We start from the raw sequence: 20,097 nt of genomic DNA, 5'->3' as shown, positions 1-20,097 counted from the left end.
ACAAAATGTTTCAGCCCAGTTTATAAATGTATATTTGATTAAATAACGCTTAGGTTACTCACGTAACCCCGGTTACCTGAAATAACGGGAAGGAGCATTGCGTCAGTTGCTGACGCTATGGGGGAAACTCCTGTTTACTCCGCGATTGAAGCCTATTGGTTAACGTCTGTAAAAATTACAGACCTATGGCGTTCGAGCCCGCGAAAGGTGCGGGACTATGCCATATAATAGTCCGGAAAAGAGCGCCATTACTCACTTGCATTCGACTAAAGCATGTAGCCAAATGAAGCTCGCTGCGTAGGCGTTTGTAGCACGGCCAGCTACGCAATGCTCGTTCCCGTTATTTCAGGGAACCGGGGTTATGCGAGTAACCTAAGCGTTCCCTTTCAATACGGTTCACTTTGCATTGCGTCAGTTGCTGACGCTATGGGGGAACTTAATCCCATCACGCCGTGCATACACAACGGACTGAAGTGCCTTACCGGAGAGACACTGTATGTGGCCCTATATCCAGCATATTCACAGCTTTAAAGCAAAAGTGTAAGCACCAATTAAAATGTTAACGCACATACGGTGGGGTTTTAAACGCACCGGGAAGCACATAACATAGCACAAGACGGCGAGATCACAGAGCGTGCCGCGGGTGTGTGAGAATTAAGTAAGTCCAGAGTCACGTTGGTGAGCTCGCTAAGCGCACCCCGATGTACAGATAAAATGCATGAGCGTGCATGGTTAAGCCGAGAGAGCCTGCGCTCGTAGGGCAGGGATGTCTAAGCTGTAAAATCTGACAAACGTAGATGGTGAAGACCAGCCGGCCATGTTCCATGTTTTCTGCACAAAAGCGACCCCTGGCTTTTGGATGTGGCGTCATTTCACCGTAATTCATTCAAATTCATTCATTGAGAAAATGCGCATTTGCACGATTAATCGTCCCAGCCCTAGTAGTAACTGGCATACTTAGTGAGTGATCTGCGAAGCTCACGGACGATCTGACTATAATATGCGGCAGAACGGTTCCTAGCATGGGATTATACAGATACCACAATAGTGTGAACCCAGGTGAGCCCTCGAGCGCATATACAGTAGGTAATATTATAGTGAACAGGTCGGTGAGCTTCCCAAGCGTGCCGTAAATGTGTACTGACAATAAATTGCACGGGCACAGGTGAACACTTGAGTACATCGTGAATGCATATAGATGAATCAGAGTGTTATAATGCACAGGCCGCCAAGATTCTCGAGCACGCCGTCATGTGTCCTGATAATAAATTGTGCGCACACAGGTCAACCCTTCAGTGCACCGCGAATGCGTACAGATAAATCAGTGCACAGAACGTGCCGTGAATGTGTACAGATATGATTGATGAACGTAACGGTGGGTACCCAACGCACCGTGAACGTACACAGATGAACAACAACAGTGTTTATGTGTCACAAATGGATAACACAGCCGTGTATACAAGTGAGCTTCTCCAAGCGCATCTTTAGTGTATACCGAAATCTTATAGCGTGGATAGGTGAGCTTCTCTAAGCGCATGGTAGACGCATATAATTAAAAACATATCGTGCATACAGGTGAGCTTACGGCGCACATTTTAATGCAACAAACCCCAGTAGCGCGCAAGGCAGGGATGACGAAGCTGTAAAATTGACAACGTGGACGGCGAGGACCAGCCGGCCATGTCACAAAATGTCAAAATCAAAAATGTCATGTCAAAATGAAAAACCTCTAAGACTATGGCTGAGGTAAAGCTAATCCACACATGGAGTAGATTAACCACGAGTGAGCATCATTGTTAAGGGAGGTGATAACTTCAACGATCCATAGATAACCTGTGTTGACAGGTGCGCTAGTGAGTGATCTGTGACGCAGATGAACAGCTGATCGTCTGATGTACGTCAGACGTATCTGTCATACAGGACCTTGGACAGTTCCAGAGCGCTGCGCCTCGGGCACCGTCCACATCTGAGAAATGACAGGCTTGTGTATTAAATAGAATGGCTGGCCGTAAAAGCATGGTTCGCTGTTATTGCCGCTGTCCGCCTCTGAGAAATGACAGGCTTGTGAATTAAATAGAATGGTCGGCCGTAAAAGCGTGGTTCGCTGTTATCGCCGCCACATAGATATTAGCGTAGAGGGAGAGAGCCGCCGTGCACGAGCCTCTGTAGTGAGGAGAAAAGTGTTCCACAACACAATTCATGGGGGTTTAGACTTTTCGCCATCACCAGACATAGACAGATCAGACTTTGCATAAGGACGCCTCGCGAAAGGGGTCCTAGCTGCTCGTGTCATAAGGCATGTAGGTCGTGCCTCACGGATGCAATCTCCACACGCCCGTAGTAACGGTAGAATATTTCTGCATCTTGGTGGTTTAAGCACGAGATGCGTATCACTCTGATTGAACATAGCTTATAAAAGCGATGCAATGAGCTTATAAAGGAGATGACTTGTCAGCTTGTACAGGGGGCGAGATCTCAGCCTGGCTCGGTGAATAATGAAACCACTGTAGTTTGCTCGACCGCATTATCACAAATAACATGGTGAGTTGTAAAATTACCCCCTTAAATTGACTGCATGTACAGTACGAGGTAATTGATATGAGACAAACGGGCGTTCCACGTGCCAAAGGCTGATTGCCTTCGCAAGGCGTGTCCAACCCACAGCAAATGCTGGGCGAGCTCGTAACGATAGCACTTCATGCAGCCGTGTGTAACTCAAAGCATAAGCGTCCCGGCCGTCAGCTCAGAGCGGGACCTTTGCTTAGTCAAACTGAAGTGGTCTTATGAACAGAATTCCACGATATTCAGCTTTCTGGGACTCGTTGGGGGGGTACGTGAGCCCGCCTTAAACGAGATGCTGCGCGTCTGACTGTGAGCGGGCTCTGGTGTTAAGCTCGCTTTCTGAGCGTCATAAACGAAACTCATTGTGGCGGATAGCAAGCTCACTTGGAGGTTGATATTACCCTTAATTTCTCCGAGTATTGGAGAGCGGTGTGAGCGTCTTCGGATCCACTGATATAAACCAGCCATCTGGCCGAAAAACGTCATAAACCGCTTGGCTGTAAGCCTTTGAGTGGCCGTCCGGAGAGGGCACGATTCAAAAGCTTGGAGCCATGAAAAGGTCTGAGGCTGCCGTCTCTCTAGGAAGAGAAAATAACAGCCGTAAGACCATGCTCGCTTGCACTGTGAGTATCGTAGTGGAAAAACTGAGGTGGGCTGCGAGCGAATTTCAGCGAGAAAGGGTCTGAATTATTGTTTAGAATCCAAACTGGGGTTTGACGGCAAGCATCGATACAATTATGGATGGTGGGCCGTGTGTGCGTATATTGACTACTTGTCGGTAAGGCAAAAATGTGTTTAGAGACAGCCGTGGGGTGTCAATACACAGTATAGTAAGCACGGAAATTGCTCTTAGACAGGAATTCAATACTGTTCGCCACTACAGTGAGGTCGCATAACCGACAGTATTACATGTGTATGTTTCTGGATAAACAGAGCACACAAAAAACATTTCAGGGCAGTCCAGCCAAAGCGCGACTTAACCCTTCCTCTCCCAGACAGTCTGTTCTCTGTCAATGCAGCTATGTTGCGAGTGAGATCAGAGCTTGGCTGTTCAGGTGCACAAGCCTCTGTAGTGACGGTGACCAGAGCGGCTCACAGAGCAGAGCAGTATGTCTAGGTGGTTTGATGTCAGGCTTAACCCATCATGCAGAGAGGAAGCCTGCCTTGAGGCCCACGGTATTGCTGTTTATTAAAAGGGCAGAAAAACCGGGGTATATAAGAAATGCACCAATATTCAGTGCACTGATATAGGACGGGAGTGTATAAAGGGAGGTTCAGTTCAGTTCAATTTATTTATATAGCACGTTTAAAAACAACCATGGTTGACCAAAGTGCTTAACAATGTCATACACAAATAAGACAAATACAGTAAAAACATCAAAATATAAAAACATCATGAATGTCTCTGCTTAGCACGAAACAAAAGCCAAGGAATAGAGGTGTGTCTTAAGTAATGACTTAAAAATTCCAACAGTATCAGCAGTTCTTATGTGTACAGGTAAACTATTTCACAAATTGGGAGCCACCACTGAAAAGGCTCGGTCACCTTTATTTTTAAACCTGGTTCTTGGTACATCGAGGAGCAACTGATTGGGCGACCTCAGTGCTTTAACAGGAGTGTGGACATGTAAAAGCTCTGATAAATAAACAGGTGCCAACCCATTTAAAATCTTAAAAACAAACAATAAAAGACCACGTGCTAACTCTAAGAAGCCGCTAAAGAGACCCCGCCACTGTGGAGGGAGGAGCAAGGGACTCCGCGAGCGTAGAGCACGAGTGGCTGTGTTATGACAGAGAACAGGGGCCGGACCTGCCCGTGTTTGCTTGTCCTATGCATCTATCTTAGTTCTACGGCTCCGCCGCTTGTTCATCTCAATGAGAGAGGGACAGCAGAGGGGAGCATGTAACACAGATAGAACAGCCATGCATCGTATGAGCGATCTTAACCCGGCGATGCACTCGGAGGGAATTCATAGGAGCGTGCCAGCTCACTGAGCCACTGAAAGAGATCTCGCCGCTGACTGTGGGAGGAGCGGGGGACTCTGTGAGTATAAAGCATGAACGGTTGCGTTGTGACAGAACACGGGGGATAGCTCGTGTGTGCTTGTTTATGCATCTATCTTAGTCTCACGGCTCGCCGCTTGCTCGTCTCAGCGAGAGAGGAACAGCAGGGGGAGCACGTAACATAGATAGAACAACCGTGCATATGATAGTGGTCTCAGCGTGGGAGGTCCCAGACCGGCGACGCGCTCAGAGGAAATTCAAAGCAGAGAGGCTCGCTCGAGCCGCTGTGCTAGACGCTATTACAACAGCACCTGCTCTTTTAGCTTATAGCTTATATTAAAATATTGATCTTATCGGGTGGCCGCAGGGGAAACCTCGTCAGGCATGTGTACGCTGCACAGGGCTCGTACCACGCCAGGCGAAGGCTATCTTCGGTTCTCAGCTGGAAAGCGGCAGGGGAAGATGCTAGACCTGGATTCCACAATCTTCGGTTCTCAGCCGGAAAACGGCAGGGGAAGACGCTAGGCCTGGATTCCGCTGCAGGGCTTGTGTCGATGGCGAGTAAGGCTGCTTCTTCTTCGGAGCAGCGAGAGGTTCGTGCTGAAGGAGAATGCAAGTGAGTTATGGAGCTCTTTTCCGGACTATTATAGGGCATAGTCCCGCCCCTTTCGGTGGCTTGAACGCCATAGGTCTGTAATTTTTACAGACATTAACCAATAGGCTTCAATAGCGGAGTAAACAGGAGTTTCCCCCATAGCGTCAGCAACTGACGCAATGCGAAGTGAACCGTATTGAAAGGGAACTCTAATTTTTCTAACTCTGAAATTGTAGGACAAACATATGAGATAAAACTGAAAAGAAATGCAAATGTTTTGTTTCTAAGCACTTACATTACTGAAAACTTGTTAAAAAATGTTAAGCGTGTTAAGGAAATAAATCAGTTTTAAATAACTTTTTTGAAGGCTACAGCCAATTCCTCTAGATGACAAATTACTAAAATCACTTAATCAAATCTTTCATGTGTGTTGGTTATTGAAATTCCACAGATACTGGACCAGAATAGCAAAAACACAGTGTATGTAGAAATGCTGATTAAAAGCAAAACATGAGTTGTCGCTTATTTTTTTCAGAGCTATACATATTAAATCATTTAATACTAGAAATACATTAACATGTACAGTATAATACATACACTCACTAAGCACTGAAATCTAGTCTATACTAATAGAAGATGAGGGCTATGGATGCAATCAAAACAGCCTCAGTTTCTTGTGGTATGGATTTCAACAGATGTTGAAAACATTTCTTTAAGAATCTCCTTCATGTTGACATTATTACATCACACAATTTCTGCACATTAGCTGTACATTCATGCTGGTAATCGTCCGACCCACCACATCCCACAGCTGTTAATTATATTCAGATCCAATGACTGCAGTGAACGCCCTGTCATGTTAGCCCAAAGTAAACCCAGAGAATATTCCCTATACTGTTACACCCCCACCACCATCCTGGACTGTTAACAAAAAACAGACGGGATCAAGGCTTTTATGTTGTTTACATAAGATTTTGACCCCACCATATGTGTGCCAGAGCAGAAATGAAGACCATCATGCCAGATAATGTTTTTTGTTACACTGTATTAACTGAAGCCTTTTGTTCTCACTGTAGGTGAACTACATCGCCTAAAAGTTGAGTAAATTCAAAAAAGCTGTGCAAGCTAGTTGCCTTGAAAATTTAAGTTAAGCCAACTTTTTTTTACTGTGCTGCCTTAGAGAGGTGAAACTCAATGCAATCTTCTGCTATTGTAGTCCATTCAGCTCAAGGTTGGACACATTGTTTTCTACAGAGTGGTTATCTGTGTTACCATAGCCTGTCGGACAGTTAGATCCAGTCTGGCTATTCTCCTAGGCATCTTCTGTTGCAGAACTGCCACTTAGTGGATGCTAGGGATGTGTCCAAGGTCCAATACCTTACTTGGAAGGGCATGGATAATGGCTTCAAAATAAATAATGAATAACTCAGAATAATAAGAAAAATATTCAGCATACACAATTGGTCACTGCTTGTGTTTTCCCTGGTTTTTTAAAGGAGTCCTTGATTACAATTTGCATTTTTTAAACTTTAGTTAGTGTGTAATGTTGCTGTTTAAGCATAAACAGCATCTGCAAAGTTACAACCAAGGGCGTTGATAGGGATGCTAGCAATATTCAGGAAACACTAAATTGTGTTTCAACCAAACAATTGATCTTTATTTATATAAAACCACTGATATTTGTTTGTTTCTTGTGTTTTTTACATGCACAGTCTTATGCCGATTATGCCTAATAAACTGATAACACGTGGGGTCATGCAAACGCGTAAAACGGTTTTCTTTTATCAGGGAAAGCCTATAAACCGCAAAAAACGATCGGTAGAGGTAGTTTTTTTGCTCATTACCCTGATTTCGCGTGGCATGTAAACATCATAACCGGCTTTCTCACGGTTTTGTCCATGTGCGCATGTCTCTGCGTGTGAAAGATAAACGTCATATGCGGAAGTAATATTTATATCGCCGTTCTTCAGATTGTTTCAGGTATTTTCATGATAATAAAGAATATTTTGAATGATCAGGGAAAGCCTATAAACCGCATAAGCAAAAACCGATCGGTAGAGGTAGTTTTTTGCTCATTACCCTGATTTCGCGTGGCATGTAAACATCTTAACCGGCTTTCTCACGGTTTTGTCCATGTGTGTATGTCTCTGCGTGTGAAAGATAAGCGTCATATGCGGAAGTAAGCGCAAAGTGACGCATAAAAGTCTCCGGTCAAAATTTCCTCAATGCAACGCAAAAAACTGTGAGCATTGGTGGTCCCTATGTTGCCTTACTGAAAACTGTTTTTTTTTTCGCAAAGGAATGCACCATACACAAGGGGGGGCCACATGCTGAAAAAGTTTAAAGGGGAGGTTAAATGCTATTTCATGCATTCTGACTTATTAACACAGTTTAAGAGTTGTAGTCCTCATGCTTAACATAAGCAAAAAGTCAAAAAAGCAGTTGAGCTTGTAACAGAGTATTTCGGATTTCGGAAAGTTTTTTTCAAATGGGGGTATCCGTTACGACTGAGTGACCCCATATTCCTTTTATGGGCCTTTACCCCCAGAAAAGCACGCCTGCCCTGCACGTCAAGTGAGAGCGAGAACGCGCATTAGCATTGCTCCGTCGAATACAAGTCACCGGTATCACGGCACAGCACGCGCGACAACTTTGTTTTAGCAAGATAGTTCAACAAAAGAAGTGTGTTTTTGGATGTAAGGAGAAAAAAACCTTATTTAGCTTTCCCTGTCGTAAGACAACAGTGGATGCAGTTCGTCTTTACTGGACAGCAACGTAATTGCGAATGAGTGTTTGTTCCCCGGCTGCATTTCGGAGAGGACTGTTTTACAAACAAGGTTCAGTTTGACGCCGGATTTTCCACATTTTTACAACTATTGGAGCGGTCGAAACTTTAAAAGACCCCGTTTAGGAGTCACAACCACAGGCGTAAGTAATTCAAAATCTCACGTGTTTTGTTTGCATTCGCGCATACGTGCATTTAATGTAAACAACATTGACAACATCACTTTGTACTGCATTTACAACATTTACACCTTTTAAAACGGGCAAATGCAGTTAAAAACTGGATTATGTTGCTTTTTTTATTAAAATAGCGGATAAACAAGCAAGGATTAATTACCTGTTAGAGACGTCCTGCTGTAATAGTTGCTGCTATTGTTCCTGTTCGTCCATTACTGACTAAGTATCCGATTCTGGATCATATGTATAATTTAAGGCTGGTTATTTAAAAAAAAAAACGTTTTTTTGTAGAGTTTGATTTCCATCTATGTCGGCTGTAAATCCAAAACAAATATCTGAAGCTGCGCGTACTCGTAACTCTTCAGCTCCGCCTACCGCACGCCTTCAAGTGTTCGACCTTTTATGCCAAAAATCGGAAAGGCTGATTTTCTTTAATAAATCTGACTAAACGAAAGACTCTTTGGACATATGAATGATGAAATACTACTCTATATATAAGCAAGATTAACATTAGATTGGCAAAAACGTCTTGTGTTATGTCAGCTTTAAGAACCACTGGTATAGTGCACACTGATCTTTCTGTATGTAGTTTAATGTTAAATATGAGAAAGAGAAAAATGGCTGTTGAATAAGTATAATGTGTTATAGTTTTTTTCTGCAGGAGCAGATTGGGAGTAAATCTGTTGGTCTTAGAATTTTACTTGCCCAGTCAAAATTTTCACTGGCATCACAAAAAAGTAAAAAATAAAATACAAATAAAATAGGCCTGTTCTATATTTGTTGTTTTTGACATGTGTAATCTTAATAAATATGATACATAAGATTAATAAAATGACATTATTTATGTCCCCACCAATCAAAATCAAAATTATGCCCTTGGTTACAACGCTCAAGTTCAATGCAAAGAAAGATTTTTTTCTTTAACAGAAATCAGTTCTCATAAACTACAAACAAACAGCATGGATTGACTGTAGTGAGCTTTTCCTGGTGTTGTGACATCACAAACCCCAAAATTTACACAAACCCTGCCCCCGGGAACATGCAACAAAGGGGCTAAGGCCATGTTGGGATGCTCTTATGTTGTAGCAAAGATGTAAGCCAACGGCAACGCTGTTTGACCCCGCTAGCCAGTTATTGTAATGTTAATTCATATTTATCTGACAAATGCCTACAAACAGATTAGGGCTGCAAATGCACGTTTTCTCAATAAATGAATTACGGTGAAATCCGGGCAGATCCAAAAGCCAGAGGGCGCTCTCGTGCAGAAACTCCAATTGTGCCACAGAAGAAGTAGCATTACAAACGCTATTCCAGGAAATGTCTAAGAATATTTATATCGCCTTTCTTCAGATTGTTTCAGGTATTTTCATGATAATAAAGAATATTTTGAATGATTTTGTTTAACGAGTGTTGCTTTTTTAAATGCACATTGTAAACGACTGCGACTCATAATGATTTTAGATTGATAAGGACTCCTTACTGACCAAAACGCCATAGTACACACACAAGCTGCGCATGAAAGACAAAATCCCAGCCTTGCGATTCAGAATCGATTTTAGACAGGTCTTTTTAATTACAGGTGTTTTTAATTTTTAATTTAGTTACAGTGTTCCCCTAAAACAATCTTTTTTTTAATCCCACCAGTGAACTTCGAATGTTGGTGTTTGTTGGCATGTGTGTAATTATTCTTTGATTAGAGCTTTAATGTAGTGTTTATTTACATGCTCCTATAGCTACATGTACGCTAAACATGCTTCTGTGTTTTGTTTGGCCACTTAACTGTAGTACTGTGGTTTGTTTTCAAAATGGGCTGAAGTTCTGGCAACAGATATTCTGCTGAACTATTGTCTATGCCAAATAATGTTTATCCATTTGCCATTTTACTCAACAAACCTAATAAATCAGAGAAATGCTGATATATTCTTTATTGTTTACATTGGATTTTGTGTGAAAGAGTCATTTCCAACAAAATATGCCTGCAGCGTGATGTTTCTGTGGTATAATGGCATGAAATTTGATTAGAGACTTGTGTGTCATTACAGTATGTGTAAAACAAGTCCATGCAGCCATGAATTATATTTTACAAACAGCTAATCACAACTATGTTCTGACTTAAAGGTGCTAACTGCTCGTTTTGTGCCAGCTGGCGGTTAATTTCAAAATCAACAGATGAGCTATTCTGGCAAAGAAGGTATCACTTCATTAATCTGTTTAAGGGTGTTTTCAGACCTGTAGATCGATTGCTTTGTTCCAAAACTGGGGTTTAAATGACTACAATGTTGCAATTTCATATTGGTTCGGTTTTGCAAATGAACCAGACATTGTTAATACAAGTCATGTGCGAGTAAACTGTCCTTTAATTGGTCAGAGGGCATCTGTTTATTTTCTGTGATTTAGGAATGACAGACAGCAGCTTTGCGGGATTATTGTGTGGCTTTCTTGGTATATTATTCATTATTGTGAGCTGGAATCAAAACTTGGATGGGACTACATTCTTACCAAGTACATATTGTGGAGAAGAGCAATAAGAAGACATTTTATAAGGAACAGGTGCGCTTTGGTTTTGAATGGCGTTGACATGCTTACCAGAATTCGTCATCAAAGAGCTATCAGGTATGTTCATGGTAAAAATAGCAATAAGTTTGCCCGTTTATTGGTCCGTCGGGTCGGATTGCTTTCACATGTATACCAAAGCGTACGGTGGTCTCGGTACGCTTTCAAATGAACTCTAGAGCGGTTCGTTTGTGGTGAGAACACGATCCGAGATCGAACCGACCTAACTGCAAAAGTACTGCGCATTTTGGACTAAACCAGCTGCCGTAGTCAACTGCGCAGTGCATTATCAGATGAGGAAGTGTTTGTTGACGGTTTCTATTAGCCATATTAGCACAATGACAAATCGCGGACATACCTGGAGGTGCGGGCGGAGCCTCGGAAATTTTTTGTCTTCGCCGTTTGTAGTGCATTAAACGCCACAACTCCAGCATGAGTTTATATAGCATAAGATGGAAGCAGGAGCTCCCTGATGCATACTTACCTTTGGTAATCCCAATCTCTTATGTCTCCTTCGAAATCCTCTCTGCTACTCCTCAATTATCTCCTGACTCAATCTGGACTACTCCTGTGAATACGTACCTCCATACTCACACAGAGATACACCTGCAAAGTTTATATTACAACTGTTCGCTACCTGTCCTATAACACTAATGCTTACCTGTTTGCCATTGCATCTCTGCTGCTACAATAAACTAGTTACTTGGTCTAACTTAATATTTGTAATATTCATGCCTGATTTTCCCTGTAAATAAGTCTTGTAAACACATACACACCAGGATGCCTTGATCAAGGGCACCTCAATAGTTTCCTGCCGGCATTGAGATTCAAACCTGCAACCTTTAGGTTACAAGTCCGACTCTCAAACTATTAGGCCACAACTGCCCCAAATATATGCCTACATTTAATTTGAACAAACTCACATTCAACATAAATAATCATGTCAATAATTTAATCAAGTTATGCAAGTTATTAATTAAACAAGTGTATCTAACTCAGCACTCCACTGTCATTACTGTTATGAGCAGGTCAGTTGGCGCAGGGCTTGAACCGAGACATCAAGGACCTGCAAGCTCTCTCTGAACATACCTCAGACTCTCTGGCTCAGGTGTGGGACCATCTGGCCATGATCGTTCAGTCCAGCCAAAGGAACAGCAGCAGTCTGGGAGAAGAGTTAACCTTGGCTACTGTATCTATCCGAGCCCAGCATGCAAAGTTACAGACAATGGTGCTAAATTTTGAGACTCTACAAGAGCGTCTAGAGGAGGTCGGATGGACGGTGCAGATATTAAACCATTCACTTAGTGGAGATGTTAGTCTGCACCAGATGAAAATCAGTGAACTGCAGGAGAAGATTGGAAATGTTTCACATGATACGGCAAGCATGAGGATCACACAAATACATCTTGAGGAACAGACGAGGAACGAGATTGAGATTCTAAATGTCATTACAGCAGACCTGAGGTTGAAGGATTGGGAACACTCCATGGCCCTCAAAAACTTGTCAGTATTGCAAGGTAGGAGCATGTTGTTTCTACATTTTATTGATTTTTTCCAACATAGCTTCTATATTATTCTAATGTCTTAATATCTTCAAAAACATGTCAATTTATTAAACAAAAATGTATAGATTTAAAATTATAGATTAACATTTCTTTTAGCCATTGGGTTTGACATCTGTTTAGATTAAATGAGTCCACTTCACCAGTTTTTTTCTGTAATTCCTTCAGTTGTGCTTTACGTGTCTGACATCAGTTAAAATGTTTTTGTTTTGCTACAATATACAGGCTGCCAGAACCCACAGACTTACCAAAGTTTTTACAGATTGTTGTTGTTGTTGTCTATGAATTAAAGGAAATAGTAAACAAGTATATAGATGAAAACCCATCAATCTTTATGTGCTTCGCTGATGCATCTAAAGCTTTTGATCGGGTTAAACATGCATTGTTGTTTTTTAAAATGAGAAAAAGAGGGACTGACTATCAGCTCTTTTGTCTTGCTAACATTAAGATTTAGGTGGTTACCCTCACACCACTGAGTGAAATGCATAACAGTGGTGTGATAATCCATGACAGAGTTGTTGTCTCTAAGCAGGGCAAGAATGGCTGTGTCATCAGAATATTTTAGATATTTTATGCTAGATGAAGTGCTGATATTGTCATTTGTGTATAATGTGTACAAAAATGGGCTTAACACACAACCCTGTGGTGCTCCGGTGTTAATAGTAAGAGCAGAAGATGTAATTGAGCCCATCTGTACTACTTGCTGCCTCTTGCTAAGGAAATTGTGTATAAGTTGAATCAGCCTTGAGGTGATACAGCTTCTGAATCATCACATGTCTTTGGATGCAATTAAAAGCAGAGCTGAAATCCACAAAAAGTATCCGAGCAAAATTGCCAGGAGAGTCCAGGTGCTGAAGGAGGAGATGCAGCAGACAGGCTACAGCGTCCTCTATGCCTCCTTTAGCATTATAGGCAAATTGGAGGGGGTCCAGTTGTGGATTAACAGCTGGCAAGATAGATTCTCGAGGCATTTCACAATTATAGATGTTAGGGCAACAGGTCGGTAGTGGTTAAGCTCCGAGGGCCAAGGTTTCTTAGGAACAGGGATTACGATGGACATTTTCCATATGGAAGGTATGATGGCAGTTAAATAAACCTCGCTCAAAAGTAAGTGAAAAACATATGAGAGTTCTTGAGCTCAGTTCTTCAGCACCTGTGCTGAGATGCCGTCGGGACCTGGGGCCTTGCCCAGCTTACATCTGCCGAGCTGATGCCTCACATCTTCCACATTAAAGTGTGGGTCTGAAGGAGGGAGGGCTCTCAAGATGTTAAAAAATCCTGCTTGTCAAAACGAGTGTAAAAAGAAAAGTTCTCCTACAAATAGTACTGGATCTGCAATTTGCAATTTTTTTGTGAAGTTGAAGTTGTTTTGGGTTCACATCCTGTTAGTGTCTGTACTGTCCGGAATGCTTGTTTTGTGTTCATATTGGAAAAATCAGTTTCCAGTCTGTCCTTATATTTCAGTTTTGCCCTAAATACCGCGTTCTTAATATTGCGGTTTGCCAATTTCAGGTTAACCCAGTTCTTCTCTCTGAAGGCTTTATGTTTTTCTTTAAGACACTGTTTTATTTGGGAAGTAATCCATGGCTTAGAGTTTGGATATTTCCTTATTGTTTTAACAGGAATGCACGTGCTGATACAAAAGTTTATATAATCAATAATAACAGAAACCTTGTCATTTAGATTCCCATCAAAAATCTTCCAATCAGTGCATGCCAAGGAGCCCTGTAAGCGTGCGATGGCGTCCTCTGACCACTGTGGGGCACTGTAGCATTGAGGACTCAGTTTTTTCAGTTGCTGTTTAAACAGCGGGAGTAGTGAGATGATGTTATGATCAGCAGCTCTTAGCGGTGAGTAAGAACAAGTACGAAATGCATCGGCTATATTGCCATAACACATAACAAGATATTTTCTTGCCTAGTGGGGATATTCAATTCAATTGTATTCAATTCAATTTTATTTATATAGTTGTTTAATTGTTTAATTGTTTAATTGTTTCAAAGCAGCTTTACATTAATAGATGCAGGAGAAAACATGGGAATTTAAACATTTAAATAATGGCAGCCGAAACTGGGTCTGTTTGTTTCATTGTCCTCAGGATCAAGGACAAGACAGGGAAAGAGAAACAAAATCCTATTTGCATAGAGGCAGTTCGCATGTAAGGCAAACATCATACAGTATTGTGGTTTAATATTCGCTCGGACAGGCTAACTATTGCGGCGTAAGTATATTACCCAGACAAGTTATGGGAATGCTGTGTTCCGGACAAGCTATTGCGGGATAAGTACATATAGATATCAACATACTGTTGGAATGATGGCAACACACAGTCCAACTTGCGACAGTGCGCCGGCATGCCTAGCTAAGTTGCCGTTAGCATCCCCTGCTATAAGCTCAGCTGCTGCTTTGATATTAGCGCTGGGGGCAACATAAACACAGTTGACCACAACAACAGGGAATCCCGAGGCAAATAGTAGGGATGAAGGGACACAGTTAGTATCTTTTTGTGGTGTGTGGTTGAGGCTGTGGGTTGTATATGTTGTCCTGTTGTCTTGTTTTGTAATTTGGACCTTGAGTCTGTAATAAAGATTTGGCTGGTTGGTTGGTTGGTTGGTTGGTTGGTTGATTGATTGATTGATTGATTGATTGACACTCATGTGGGTGGCGACACACATGACACTCACACAACAAACTCAGTTTAGATTTTTTTTATATAAATGATAATATGACTAACAGTGAAGTAGTACAAATAAATGATTTTATTTTGTATTAAGTTGCACTATATATTTAACTTTTTGGTAACATGTTAAAGTAGCTTTTCCTGGCAAACTTTAAGGGGGCGGCACCCCAGTGACCGATTTAAATGTACATTTACCGCCACCTAATGAACAGAAGTATAAAGTGCTGTTATGGAAGTATGTTTATATAAAGTAAGAGCTTTTATTTTGTTAATTGATCCAGTTTCTCTATCTGGAATAGAACACTGTAGATCCTTGTTTCTTTCTGCACAATGCATTTACAACTGACAAACTATGTTGCTAACGCAGTGACCTGCTGATGTAGATTCCGGTTGTGTCCGAAATCACATTCTGTGACAGTACTGAATTAGATGAACTACCAACTTATCGACTGTTAAAACAGTAGGTACTATATAGTATAAATATGGATAGTATGAATAAATTCGGACGTACTACATCCGCCATGTTGATACATCGGTAACGCTTTAGATTACAGCCCAGAAAGTACTGTGTAAGTACAGCGAATTTACAGTGTATGTTTCTGTAATTATAGTATACTTATGAAGTACGTACGTGTAATTATAAGGGAAAAATGTATAATATTTGGGGAATAAAAGGGTAACAACCAGGAAATATACAAATAATATATGCAGTAAGTATTTTATAACTAAGGGCTAACTATTTTAATATTACATTGTATGTATGACTTATATGCTAAAAAGGTGGGAAATTACAAATTATTTATACAGTAAGTAATTCATAACTTCGGACTAACGATTCAAATATTAGGCCTACGTGATATGGCGTAGGCTACATGCAAAACAATCTTTTGTTTGAGAGTAATTTAGCGAGAACACACACATTCACTGAATTGGCTCGATCACACTCCTCTCCACATATAGCTGGTGCGTGGTGATCGCACTGACGTCATACCATGGCTGCTTTCATATGGATTCTGCAAACTGTGGGTCTTCATTCAATCATAGTCATACACCACATATATTTTTGGAATAATATAGGTAGGTTATTAAAATATATTTATGGTATATATACTATGGTGAAAACAAAGCAAGCAAAACTAGAACTACACTCTTAGAATGAATGTGTTAAAAACAACACATTAGTGTTGATCTGGGACGACACACTAAATGTGTTGTCCCAGAATCCACCCATCTCTGTGTAATTATGGAAACAACACATTTTGTGTTACTTTTAACACAACTTGTGTTATATTTTAACACAAAATCAACACAAAATTACACATAATGTGTTAAAATTACACATAATGTGTTAAAAACGTAACACACAAAGATGTGTAAAAAATTAACACATCCTTTCTAAGAGTCTGTAGTTACTGTGTAAATATACCATTGTTTTGTGTTGTTACAGTCTAAGTCAAAAAATTGTACCCCCTTGTTTCACGTAGTTACAGAGTAAGTACAGCATCTGCGGGCTGTAAATTAAAGTGGCACTTGTTACCCCCTTATTTCACGTAGTTACAGAGTAAATACAACATCTCTGCCCTACAAAGGCAAAAGGCAGTAACTTCGTTTTTGGTCGAAAATTAGTTATTGATATTTTTGGGACATTCAAGACCTCCTTTATCATGTGGATAAGTATCTTGAATCAATGTTGTTTTTTCGAGAAAATAAAAATCAAGAAAATAACTGACAACTAAATTCAATGAAAACTCTAAACTTTAAAGTCATTTTTCTACACTCTAGCGAGTTAAGGTCTTATGCCTTTGTAGGGCAGATCTGCGGGCTGTAAATTAAAGTGGCACTTGTTACCCCCTTGTTTCACGTAGTTAAAGAGTAAATTAGGGCTGCAACGATTCGTCGACGTTGTCGACAAAAATCGATAATAGAAATAGTCGACAATGAATTTCATTGTCGACGTTGTCGCCAGACATGTTTTTTTTTCGACCGAGTGAGGCATCTCTCTTCATTACAATCTTTGCCGAGAGTCGCACATGCGCATTAGCTTCTCTGCTCAGCGATAACACACAGAAATGGCAGCGTCCAACGTAGCAGCTGCGCGTACCAAAACATCTGAGGTTAGGGAGCATTTTAGCATGGATACGGCGAATAAAAAGATTACCTGCATGGTTTTCAGAGCAGTCTTTGCATTTCACGGCAGCACCTCGGTCATGCACGAACAAGCACGTCGGACAGTTGAATGAAACAGAGTTTGACTCGCCTCGGTAAGATTTAAATAACATGGAAGCCAATACGTTTTGTTTTGGATGTACATTGTACATTTTATATGCGTATTTTCGCTTTAAAATAAATAAATAAAGGATTTAACGTTATGCCCGACTGTGCCTGACAAAATTTTAAATTAAATGCATGCAGTCTGAAGAAGAGAGCCACGGACGCCTTTCTGCAAAAGAAGCAGACGCGCACCCCACAACAGGCGAATGCCCTCACTGAGTATATATATATATATATATATATATATATATATATATATATTAACGCAAATTCATTTTAACGGCACTAATTTTATTTACGCGCGATTAACGCAACACACAATTTCTGTTTGACCCACAGCTGGATGAATTGAGAAGCAGCAAGTAACCGGCGCTGTCTAGATGTTCGGAGCTTTTCATAAAAATAAGAACATTAAGCTCTCGTCTAGCGAATCCAATGCTCTAAATGGTCATTAAACATCTAAAATTATATTTATCTGCACGTTTCCTGAGAGGTGTACCGTCCCAAATCCATATAAAGCAAAGATGCGTCTTCTTTCACTTTTTAGTTTCGTTTTTAAAGCATTCAGAAATGATAGAAATAGACTGCAGGACTTGCTTGATGTTAAAATAATTATTAAGAGAGATAAAGTTCGGGACCTGATTGATGTTAAAAGAGTTATTAAGAGTGACAAGGCTCAAAAGCGATGTCTGACACAGACGTCTGAAGCGCATGCACACAAACATGCGAGTGCGCGACCCAGATATATATAGACATCTTACACAAAATTACAGTTTTAAAAATATCTGTTTTGACAAGAATTCACGCAGGTATGACCTATAATCTGTTATATCTGAAGTGAATGTTTGGTTAACTGTTAAGGAAAAGTATATGTTGTGTCATTATATTAAACCCTTGCATTAGCCTACAGGATCTTAAAGCGGTCTGTCTCAATGTCAAAATTAAACAATAAAAGAAAAACATATATGTAACATATATTGATATTGTTTTTGCTCTGCGTAAACAGGTGTAGTTATGTCATGCTTTATCAGATTCCAACAATTGTTCCAATGGTTTTGAAGTTTTTTAATAGAGAATGTTAAAATATAAATGACTTATTTTTGAAAATGTAAACAGGCTGTTGTAGACATACATTTTCATATAGCATATATATTGACCAAATCCATGCTGATTAGAGCATTAAAAACTTGAAAAGTGTTACATTTAGGTAAATTTAGAACAGATAAAAATAATTTATTGACAGCCCTAATACATATATATTAAAATAGCTGAAATACATAACTTCGTTTTGGTAAAATCATAGTAGCTGCAATTATTAAAAATGTAAAACTTGTTTTCATTAAATGTAAAAAAATGTTCATTGAACTACCCCCTTCTTTCTTGTTTACTATCATTTTCCACAGAATTAAAGCAATCTCATGCTAAATTTTAGAAAAAAATAATTATTATTCGATTAGTCGACTAATCGTTTCAATAGTCGGTGACTAGTCGACTATTAAAATAGTCGTTAGTTGCAGCCCTAGAGTAAATACAACATCTGCAGGCTGTAAATTACAGTGGCACTTGTTACCCCTTTGTTCCCCAAATGTTATAAATTGTTCCCTTATAATTACACGTACGTACTTCATAAAGGTGTCACGATTTCGATTTTAAATCGAAATCGATCGAAATTAAGTCACAACCTCGAACTTCGAATTAAAAAATGGGATCGTCGATGCTGCCACGTCCCCATGTCACGTCTGGTCGGCTTGCCAAGCGGGGGAAAATAAACTCTCAGAAGTGCCTTTAAAAACATCCATCCAGCGGAACGCGATTTATATTTTAAACACGAGAGATGTATTGCTACAACTCCTTGAAATGCATATCATAAACAGGATTACCTAGTGATCTGCCTTCGGAGTCGGACAGAGTGCAGCTCTCTGCACGTGCACGAGAGAGCCGCCAAGATGCAGCGGGTTATATTTTAAACAAAAGGTATAGTTTGCCTCAGCTCGCATGAAACGCATAAAACTGAACAAAAACGTAAGGATTATTACTTTAGTTTATGTTTAGACTTTGGACAGATACGAGAGCGCGTGCACGTGAGACAGATAGAAGCGCAGCTGCTTGACCCACCGGTTTTATTTCAGATAATAGTCCAAGACGCGCGCATTAAGTCTATCTGCGTGCAAGAAGGAATTCTCTCTCTACAAGCTCTCTCGCGTAAAGTAAAGCCCACAAACCCCCATGTGAGGAAAAGCACGCAATGTGCATGTTAATGTGAAACTATAATAATAATAATAAAGGCATATAATTTTTGTCTTAAAAAAAATCATTTAAAAATCGAGAATCGAATTGAATCGTGACATCAGAATCGAAAATATAATCGAATCGAGGATTTGGAGAATCGTGACACCCCTAGTACTTCATAAGTAAACTATAATTACAGAAACATACGCTGTAAATTCGCTGTACTTACCCAGTACTTTCCGGGCTGTAATCTAAAGCGTTACCACATCATGTGACATGCGTCGTCATAACAACAAGTTAGTTGTTAACTGGAATGACGTAAAACAAGCGCAATTTAATCACAATGGACAGTTGTTCAATATATGTATTTGGATTTGAATAGAGCCGCGTTACTGCATTCGGGTATTTTTTAATAAAACCACCAAGCTGAATATTACAACAATTAGTTGTCTGGTCAAAACACCACAGAGCCACAGTGTTGGACTCAAGGTCCAAGCAACGCCTTCCTCCTCTACACACACTCAAACAGTCCTAAGCGCTGAGCAAACATGTGTTTTCCATTGTACGACTAAGACAGAACAAACGTACCGAGCTGCTAGTCCAAGTCAAAAGAAGAATAATGCTCGTCGCTCGCTTAGTCTGGGATCACTGCACTCAAGAATGAGAATAAATAAGGCTTC

The 20,097-nt window shown here is 40.5% G+C and overlaps 1 protein-coding gene across 2 annotated transcripts in view; it reads left to right on the top strand.

Moving 5' to 3' along the window:
• scara5 (scavenger receptor class A, member 5 (putative)) overlaps positions 1–20,097 on the top strand; it is a 71,200-nt gene that overhangs the window by 26,569 nt on the left and 24,534 nt on the right. For both annotated transcript variants that reach the window (XM_073855840.1, XM_073855841.1), the window contains exon 5: positions 11,704–12,192. In XM_073855840.1, coding sequence (XP_073711941.1) covers positions 11,704–12,192 — 489 coding nt within the window. The remainder of the gene's footprint in view (positions 1–11,703; positions 12,193–20,097) is intronic.

This window comes from Misgurnus anguillicaudatus, chromosome 18, assembly GCF_027580225.2.
Source record: "Misgurnus anguillicaudatus chromosome 18, ASM2758022v2, whole genome shotgun sequence".
Classification (NCBI taxonomy): domain Eukaryota; kingdom Metazoa; phylum Chordata; class Actinopteri; order Cypriniformes; family Cobitidae; genus Misgurnus; species Misgurnus anguillicaudatus.
Note: the sequence above shows the minus strand (reverse complement) of the source record. Positions and strands in the feature narration are given on the sequence as shown.